Consider the following 10,080-nt stretch of genomic DNA (forward strand, 5'->3'; position numbering starts at 1 on the left):
ACTTACTGATATTGAAGGACTGAAGCTTATGACTTCTACTGAAAATAGGAGAGGGATGAGAACAAAGGGCTTGATCTGTGACCTTGATAGAGACCAAAAGAGAAGCGACACAAATGATGATGATGCTGGTTAAAAGATATACGGGTAAACATGGGAGATATCTGAATATGAGAAAACCAATTCAATCTGAATTAGGAGGGAGGAAAACAGTCATAAGTATGAGATACAAGACTGGAATAACCAATTACTAAAATTGTTGAATTCAATGTCAAGTGCCGGTCAGAATATTAAGTTTTGCTCCTTGAGCTTAAATTGAATTTCACTGGAGCATTGTTACAGGCAAAAGATGGAAAGGTCTGAGTAAGAATGGAACAAAAAGTTATAATGACAAGCAAATGGAAGCTTTGGTCATCTTTATGGAGTGAATGTTAACTTATATTATTTTCAACTAAATCGCCAGTAAAGATTGCAGAAAGGTTATATACAGGCTTTCTTTACACTTCTTCAATCCCACTTCCATCTCATCTTCTGTTAAACAATCAACTGATGCTCTTGGTTCAATTAGAATTCAGAGACATCTGAGTGACTAACACATCAATACATTTGGAAGGAAACCACCGCACTGCTGAATGCATGGTATTTTGATGAATATTAAGCCAAAGCTCTGTTTGCCCTCTCAGACAGATTCCAAAATTTCCAAGGCACTAATTGAAGATCAGACTATGCTGGCAGCCTGGCCAAAAAAATTCTCTGGTTCCCATTTTTCTGGGATGATGACTTGCCCAAAGTACTTGCCTGTAACTTTGCCAATGTTTAAACTGTTAACTAAAAAATTGAAATTGTTGTCTGCCTGTTATTCCCATGGTGTCTCTTAGTTACTGTTCCCTTGATTTCTATTCAATTTAATCTCATCTTGTCATCTTAGAATTGTTTAAAAAGCTTGGTTTTGTTCAAAAAACTGAAGAACTGCAGTTGCAGGAAACCTGCAATAAAAAGTAAAAGGGACTGAAATGCCCAACAGGTCAGGCAATATCTGTAAACAAATGAGAAAAAAAAATTCAAGTTCTAGGTCGATGACCTTTCAGAGTTCTGAAGAAAGCAACAACCCAAGTTCTGCTTAACCTCACATAATCAGCAACATAACAATCACCAGATTATTTGCTGTAGTGCTGTTGGTTGAAGGAAAAACTTTGACCGGGGCACCAGGAATAGCTTCCTTGCTCTCATTTGAAAATATCCCATAGTAACTTTTGCATCCAAGCATGTATGGACAAGAAAAATTCTTCTCTCTTCAGATGCCAACCAACCTGCTGAGTATTTCCAGCATTTTGTTTTTTTTTCACATTTTCACCATCTGCAGTAAACAGCAAAACTCCAATAATCCATTTTCCCACTATTTGGAAACTGATGGTTCGTCACCTAGCTAACCAGGTAATGCTTGCCTTGCTCCCCATTCACTCAGTGGAGTTCTGGTTTCCACCCTCTGCATTCATCCAATGAGGCATCTAATTCGCATACTTCCTTTAAACTCATGTACTATCCCCCTCTCCCTTGAAACTTGCCAGGGAGTCACTGAAATGTTACTGTGGAATATCTTTAAGATGAGTGAATTAAAAGCGTTGTGATATTGATAAAATATCATCCAATAGTACAGAAAATCTGATAGTCCAGAAATGTTCCAAGCATACCAGATATTGCTTTTGGATGAGTTTTCAACTGATACAAAATCATGATGCCTCCAAAATTGCAGCACAACACTAGTCAGTCTAATATTTTGTGTTATAAATTCCAGATTAGGACTTGGATCTACAATCTTCTGATTCAGAGGCAAGTTAAAATGATAAGGTCTTTTGAAACCCTCACAGAAGTACATTTTCCCTTAATAATAAAATAAACATTTCCATCAACAGAAGCCACATCTCAGAACAAAATACCAAATAAACATTACTCCATGGGTTTTAGTAACTCAGAAATAGATGGCAAAAGCCAACTGATAACTATTCAGCAAATACCTAATTCAACTACAGTTGGCCCTCCTTATCTGCGAGGGATTGGTTCCGGGACCCCTTGCGGAGACCAAAAGTCACGGATGCTCAAGTCCCTTATTCAACCTGTCTCAATGCAGTGAACCTTAGGACCCAGCAGAACCCCAGACCTTATTTAACCTGTCTCAATGCGGTAGACATTAGGACCCGGCGTCAGAGCTCTGAATCCGCAGTGTTTCTGTTCACGAAAATAATCACGATCGAAAATAAAGTGGAAACAATAAAGTGATTGGAAAGAGGTGAAACGCCATTGGCCACTGAAAAGCGTTAGGCTACATCAGTCAACGATCGGAACAATTTTAAAGGATTTAAAACAATTTTTACAATTGTGAGTAACAATTTTTTCTCACTTAAAACAATTTTTAAGTGAGAAAGGCCCTGCCCCGATGAAAGCTTCAATTATTACTAAGCAACACAGTGGTTTACTTATTGGGTTTTGGATTTTTGATCCTCCACATCAACACGGCACGGTGGAGAAAGCACTTGGGAGCGGTCTGTCACTAGAACGAGCTCAGAAACTTCTGCTCCCGAGCCCTGCACTGAAACGTACGTTCTTAAGTGTTTTATATGCATAGAAAAGTAAATTATATACTATATACTAAGACAAACGTTTGACTAACTGGCACTAAATAATATCGGATGTACCTGTTCCGACTTACTTAGTAAGAGAACTTCTGATGTTTTTCGATCCCGATCCACGATAACTCATGCACATCCTCCAGTATACTTTAAATCATCTCTCGATTACTTATAATACCTAATACAATGTTAATGCTATGTAAAATAGTTGTTATATTGCATTGTTTAGGGAATAATGACAAGAGAAAAATGTCTGTACATGCTCGAACAAGTGCTGGAAGAGCACTTCCGGGTTTTCGCAATTGGTTGAATTTGCGCATGCGGAATTCACGGATAAGGAGGACTGACTGTACTAGTAATACTTGGATCAGAAGCCACATAGGAATACTGAAGGGCAGATGGATGTCACCATGTCCTTCTGCCCAAGAATAACAACATTAAGATACCTCAAAAGGCTGCAATATTGAATAAAAATCAAACTTTGCTGTTTAAAATATATCATCTGTTCATTATGTACTGTGTGGTATGATGTGGGTGATCATGATTTTTCTGTGATCATCATTGTTCCTCCTTGAAAATTTTTCTACATAATTAGTTTGCCATTGCCTTCTGGGCAGTGTCTTTACAAGATGGGTGACTCCAGCCATTACCAATACTCTTCAGGGATTGTCTGCCTGGCATTAGTGGTCGTATAACCAGGACTTGAGATGTACACCAGCTGTTCATACGATCATCCACCATTCTGCTCCCATGGCTTCACATGACCCTAATCGGGGTGGGGGCTAAGCAGGTGCTACACCTTGCCCGAGTGTAGAGGACCGCAGCAGTGCTTCACACCTCCTTTGATAGAAAAGAATCTCCACTCCACCACCTTTCTAAAGTATATAGGAATTATTTTACCCACTTACTGCCAAAATATTATGAGCCTTCAATTTTGACCAAACTCTTGCACAGCGAATTAATATTGTTTGGCAGGAAGTGACTAAAATAATTCTTTACCTGCAGCTTCTAAACTGAATGGCTTAATTGCCTTGAAAGGGAAAATCTGGGATAAAATCCAACAGCCCCAAAGAGCATCACTCAAAAGAATGATACGGTTAGGTCATGAACAAGGACATTATTTTTGTTAAGTATACCTAGTGACTAATTAGAGAAGCACAAATATTGAGACACATCCTACTTTTGCAATGGAAAAAGACTATCGGAATTCAAGTCAGAGAAAAACAGTTACATTTCATTATTGTATCAGCATGTTCAATGTCTCCACATGCAAATTACAATGACAAATTAGCATGAACATCTAGTATAAATATGGCAAGCATATTTTCAAGAGGAATTCATGCTTTTTTAAAGTTAATAAAATAATCAGAACAATGATTATAGGATAGGAGTAAACTTTTAAAATTTAACTAGATTTGGTTTAAACTGGCTACAAAAATGTCAGCTAGAAAGAATAATACATGCTTATTATGTATACCAACCTCCAGGTTTCCCACACCACTTTACAATTCATGAAGTACTTTTTGAGGCACATTCAATGACACATAGTGAATAATGAGACAGCTATTTTGCATACAAGTTCCCACAAACCAAAATACAACACAAGATAATCTTAACAGTAAACTAGAAAGTATCCTATCCAGCAGAGTATTTTCATCAGAACAATTGTCTAAGTTCTAGGTAGCTGCTTACCACACCTTCTCAAAAGGCAATATATCAATTTGGACTTCATCAAAATAGGGTTACTGAAATTTTTATTGCTTGAAGAGATTGTACATTAGGCAAATACTTCCGAGAAATGGACAGGGCATGGTGTCAAATTAAATTACTAACTATTGACAGAAAACACAGCTTGGTCACTTGTACAATCCAGCTCCCACTGCTTCATCTCCAAACCCTTTTCAATCTGGGAACAACAGGCCAATTAAACAAAAATAACTATCAGTCTTTTATTTATAGTGGCAGCACAATAACTCAAGTTGAAAGAGTGCACTTGAGGTGATTACATACAAATAGATACAAAGAACCACTCTGCAGCCATATACCTATGGACATGCTAATTTACCAAATACACATATTACAAGAGAAACAGCTTTAAAAAAAATTATACTCAACACCTAGAAAATTAATTTGCACCATTGGGGCACAAAGGAATATGCAATCTTCACTGTCCTGCTTAAGCCAATTGAAACCGAGTATTCAAATACACACTACAGTACTTCGCTACTATAGGTCCACCCCTTAAAAGCCTAAACCTCAGATAATACTTGCAATACTGGAAATTCATGTCAAAACTTTATAAATCTTTAGATAGGCCCTATTGTAATAATGTAGACAAATCCAGCCATCACACTTCAAAAAGTACACAAGATGCAAAGATGATGTGCTTTGAATACAAGGAGGAATCATAAATTCATCTCCCTGGGGCACTAAATAAAAGTCTTCAAGATATTGAGAGGTTCTAATGGAAATTCTAGCCAACATATACATTAAAAGCCTGAGATCACAGATTACATTTGCTAGACTTTTTTTAAAAAAATCCAAATGCAAAGGAATTTTTCCTCCACTCAACTGCAAAGATTTTGTACTCAATAACCAAGAAGATGGTGGAAACACATACTGTGCAGGCAGTTGGATTGATGATGAAGTATGATGAATTCAAAAGGACACAAAAATAGAGATTGGGATTAAGCATCACTGTTCTTCCAAAGCAGGGGTTCCCAACCTTTTCTCTGCCGTAGACCAATGGGTCTCTGGACTCCAGACTGGGAACCCTTGTGCTAAAGAGAAAAAGGCACCACCGCCCAGTTTCCTCCTGGGCTGTAAATTTCCAATTTTATAAGCTTGATAGAATTGCAGCTTGCCATACCTATCAGAACAATACAAACTTCCAACATTGTAAGCATTAGAGACTATTAAATTTAATTCTGATTATACTCATTTCAAGGTTCATTTGAAAAAATTCTCATCAAATTAACCAAAAACTCAAAAGATTCTACAGATGCTGGAAATATTGAGCAACCAAATTAACCAAAGCCAGATTCCATCTTGGTATTTATTCAGTCCGATGGATGTCAGGTTGAAAGAAACTGAGAATAAAGACCAGTAATCTCCATTGTCAATGACTGAAGTCTGCAGACTCAAGGACGTGGGCTGGTGATTCCCTCCCCCATCCCACACAGGTTGACGAGTCCTGGGGTTGAAGGATTGGGTGAACAGGAGATTTGAAGGCCAATCACCCCTGGTCAGCCTCCTGGGTTTGGAGGTCTGTGCAAGTTTGGAGATCAAAGTCCAGAGGTTGAAGATGGAGGAGAAAGGCCAGGGACTGTTGACTCAAAGGGTTGAAGCCTGAAGTTCAAGGACTAAAGCTGGTGAGTTCGGAGGTTGAAGCCCTTGGGTCTGCATGTCCAGAAGTAGGAGGTCTGGGCCAGGGACTGGAGATCTGATGTTGGAGAGTCCAGGGCCAAGGACAGAAGGTCAGAGGTAGCTTGTCCTGGGGTTAGAGGCCTGTCTGGATGCAAGTGGATGGGAGAATGGGAAACTAGCTTGTTTTATTATTTTTGCTTGCATTGTTGTACTGAACATGTTCGGCATGCTATGTCTACACCAAAACGTGAGGCAAAATTTGTAGACTGCCCCCCTCCCCCCAGCATCTCCGCAAGTTGTGTTGGTTTTTAAACACAAATGACACATTTCAGTGTATACTTTCAATGTATGCGATTAATAAGTGAACCCGAATCTCTCAGAATGAAGGCTGTTTCTATATTGTTATTTATAATTTTCTGAGAAGGCAGGTAACAAAATCACTGGATCAAAAATACTGTGCAATAATTATATGAACAGAGAATTGTTCCACAGTAATTGCAGAGCAAACAAATATCATGCCCAAGAACAATAATGATTAACCATATTAAGACAATATAAAACAGGAGCAGTGGAATTATTGATATTACCAATTTCCTTTCACTTACATGAGAGCTGTGGAAATTTTTCATAACTTACGGTAGCCTGCCTAACTCTCGTTAGCTAATGTAGAAACAGTTTTACAGCAGTACAAGAGAAACTGGAAACAAAGGAATGTAATTTCCTCTATCAAAGAGGGGAAGAATTTCAGAGGAAAACTATTTCTCAGGAATATGAAATGTTCTTACATGGAACAGTTGACTAAGAAACAAAGTGGCAAATAATCCAATAAATATTATCCAAGAAGTGAACAGCACCACTAGCCATTATGATTCAGCAAATCCTGTGAAGATTGACACTGGCAAAAACAATATTAAATATTTGACACTAGATTCATGTTTTTCAAAACAGCCTTTTTAATCAAATGTACCTCCTTCACCATTCTATCAGCTAATGTAAACATTAACATGCATACTTCTCTGGACAGGAATGCACTCCTGTTTAATGTTTTGGACATTGGGTTTGCTGAAGCTGCTGACTTAAACTGTGGTCTGACTCCCACAGGGTTTTTGATCTGAAATATTAATTGTTAGTCTTTTCAGAAGAATTTCTGACCTCAAACAGTAACTGTTTCTTTTTCCACAAATGCTGTCTTACCTTATTGTGTATGGACTGCTTACTTTTTAAAACACGCATATTTCTATTCTCTGTAATTTCTTGATTTTCATTTAGTTTGATTCTCCTTAAAATATGATCACATGATCTAGCAGAAAGAAAAGCTGACATTTCTTCTTTTGAGAAACCTAGAAACAAGTCCCAACTCTAATCAAAACACCACAAACCCAATACATGACTACATGGTTTAATTCTGAAAAACGAAATGTTTGTCACCTGAATGTCAGACTTAAGTTTCTGAACTGTTCAACAGATTCATAACATTATACTAAAAACATATGATATGCCTTTAAAAAAAACTGTAGTCCCCACAGCCTCTGAATCAGTTTCATAGTATGAGTTCTACTGACTCATTGGAAGGGATTGTTAACATTGTATTCCTTATGCAGTACAATTTCATTTTCAAAACAATTCTCCAAATGTAAAATATTCAAATACAATGTTAAATTATCACTATTCAGATCTTTTATCTTATTCCTCTATTCTTGCGCAGAGAAATTATTTCTCTTAGTACGTTATGTAATTCTTTGCAAGTTGTGTTAAACGTTCACGTTTACTGTCCCATTTGCAATTGCATCCGGTCGGTAAGACTTATATTTTACTTTTTCAATCCCCAATACCTTGGCAGACATCTATCTACTTCGCACAGACTGCATTGAGTCAACTGATAAACTCGTTGATGGGGTGGGTTTATTTTAATGCCATCTACTTTTTGATAACGGAACTGTGATGCTACGCGGATCGAATTTACAAAACACCAGATAATTTTATTTATTCATCTCCGTCCAATTAGTCCTCTCAAACAAAACGCGTTTCTGATTTGTCTTTGACTTTTGTGGATGAAACTCCAACCTCGCGTGAAGCAATTAAAATTTCCATAAACGTAATTATTTTTCTTCTCACTCTATACATTTTACTTGAGAGTACCACTAGCCAAACTAATTCCCCTTCATAACTTGCAGGAACGAAATAGTCACAGAAAACCGTAAAACGTAAACAGAAACGTTGAACGTTGATTTATCAACGTATTTACAAAGCTACATGGGTCGATAGGATTTAATTTTAGAGCGACTTAAAACATACATATCAGATGTTTGGTTGTTAGCATCGATAAATATTTTCAATATACACTTCAGATTCTCTGACCTGCTCGTTCTGCTCCATTCTGTCCAATCATGTAGCCACTCTTCCTATACATTAGCGAGTGTTACAGCCTCGACCCGTTTTACCTTGGGGAGGGGTCTCAGTCAGCAGGAGTTCAATCAAAGGCAGCTCCATCCCTCCAAAGGTTTGAATGAAAGGGGCGGGGGTCTGTCAACCGCATTGAAGCTCATGTTTCCCATAATGACCCAGAATATATTATGAACCGTCATCGGTTACAGCTCACAGCTTTCACACCAACATAAGATGATCTGTCATTCCACTTCAAGTTTCTCAAAACCAGTGTTTTGTTAATGACAATAATTGACTCCCATTTTGTTCGCGGCCACAAGACTGCGTCAAAGCCCCGAGAGTGGTTGTCAGCACGGAATGAACAAGGAATGTCTGCCGTTAGACTGACTCCCTCCCTGGTCCTAGCTCCGCGTTAAACGCGCAGTCAATAAATACAGGTCAGGTAACTCACCTCCTGTTCATTCTCCCCGGGCTCGGCTGAAACCCCGATCTCAGTTGGCAGCTCTACCAGATCGGTCACTCTGATCAACCCGTCATGCAAAAAGAGCGTCTCCTCCTTCACCGAGAGCCATTGGGCCGAGTCGGCTGCCGCTGCCGCCGCCGCCGCCGCCGCTGCCATGGCTCCCGAGGACTGGCGCCAACACACGGACAGCGCGCTGCCTCCTCAAGCCTCCGCCGCCGCCATTGCAACCCACGGTTCTCCTTGGTCCCCCCCCCAGCAGGTTGAGAGGAGGGGTGAAGAGAGAGAAACCGACGCCGTCAACCCCTCGAGAAAGCGTGCAGACAGAGCGGGAGCGGGAAGGGTTGCAGCCGGCTGCTGGGACGGGGATAGGACTTGGTGCCTCACTCACTGACAGGCCGACCGACGCCGCTTCACACCAGCACCCGTCAGCGCTCACACTGACGCCATATTGGACAGATGAGGGACTGTCCCCAAAATGCACCGCGTCACGCACGGCGGCGCGCACCAGGGGCAATCCACAGCCCATAGGGGGCGGTGTTCCCGCCGAAGCTGGGCGTTACCTCTGGGAAGGTGTAAACTGGTTTCACGGGAACTGGGGGCTTCGTTGAGTCTGGATGTGAAAAGAAAAAAAAAGAACAGCTCAGTGACTCCTCCATTAATCTGTTAAAGAGAGCGATTTTTTAGTGGGGAGAAACAATAGACGGAGGAATCCATAAGGACATCGTCTCAGCGAACTCCACTGAGGGGGCTATTACAAGATGATGCGCCATCCAAAAGGAAATATAAACTGAAAGGAGGCACCCACAGATATTCGGTCATCAGTCCTATAGGGGTGCATTACTCCCATTTCCCAATGCACCTTAAATATTTTGTCTCAAATCCATTGCAAAAATAAGGGCACCCCATAGAGAAAGATAGATATATCCCAAAGTGGTTCTATGAACAAATAACAGCCTTCGAGGAGACACCATCTATGAAGGGATACCTGATGTTAGAGGTATTAAGATAGCAAGAAAAATTACCACTAGAGAGTAATCCATGAGGACAACTGTTAAATTCAGAACTAATTTACGGGAATATAGAGGGAAACACGAAGGGAAAAAAAACGTGAGCTACAGGGAATAGTAGAAGTATAAAGGTGACGGGAATATTTTACCATAAGTCGTATAAATATAAACTTAACGGAGTGTTGTGATGAACATACATTGCTAAGATATTTTGAAAAGAATTAATTTACATCTA

General features: G+C 39.6%; 1 protein-coding gene across 1 annotated transcript in view; it reads right to left on the reverse strand.

Annotated features, from left to right (window-relative positions):
• The window catches only part of LOC132404022 (probable E3 ubiquitin-protein ligase HECTD4), a 314,805-nt gene extending 305,503 nt beyond the window's left edge, over positions 1 to 9,302 (reverse strand). Inside the window, exon 1 of the mRNA XM_059987975.1 lies at positions 8,827 to 9,302. Within this exon, the coding sequence (XP_059843958.1) occupies positions 8,827 to 8,994 (168 nt within the window). The 5' untranslated portion in view covers positions 8,995 to 9,302. The remainder of the gene's footprint in view (positions 1 to 8,826) is intronic.
• Between the last annotated feature and the right edge of the window lie 778 nt (positions 9,303 to 10,080).

Source organism: Hypanus sabinus, chromosome 13 (assembly GCF_030144855.1).
Source record: "Hypanus sabinus isolate sHypSab1 chromosome 13, sHypSab1.hap1, whole genome shotgun sequence".
In the NCBI taxonomy this organism is placed as follows: Eukaryota; Metazoa; Chordata; class Chondrichthyes; order Myliobatiformes; family Dasyatidae; genus Hypanus; species Hypanus sabinus.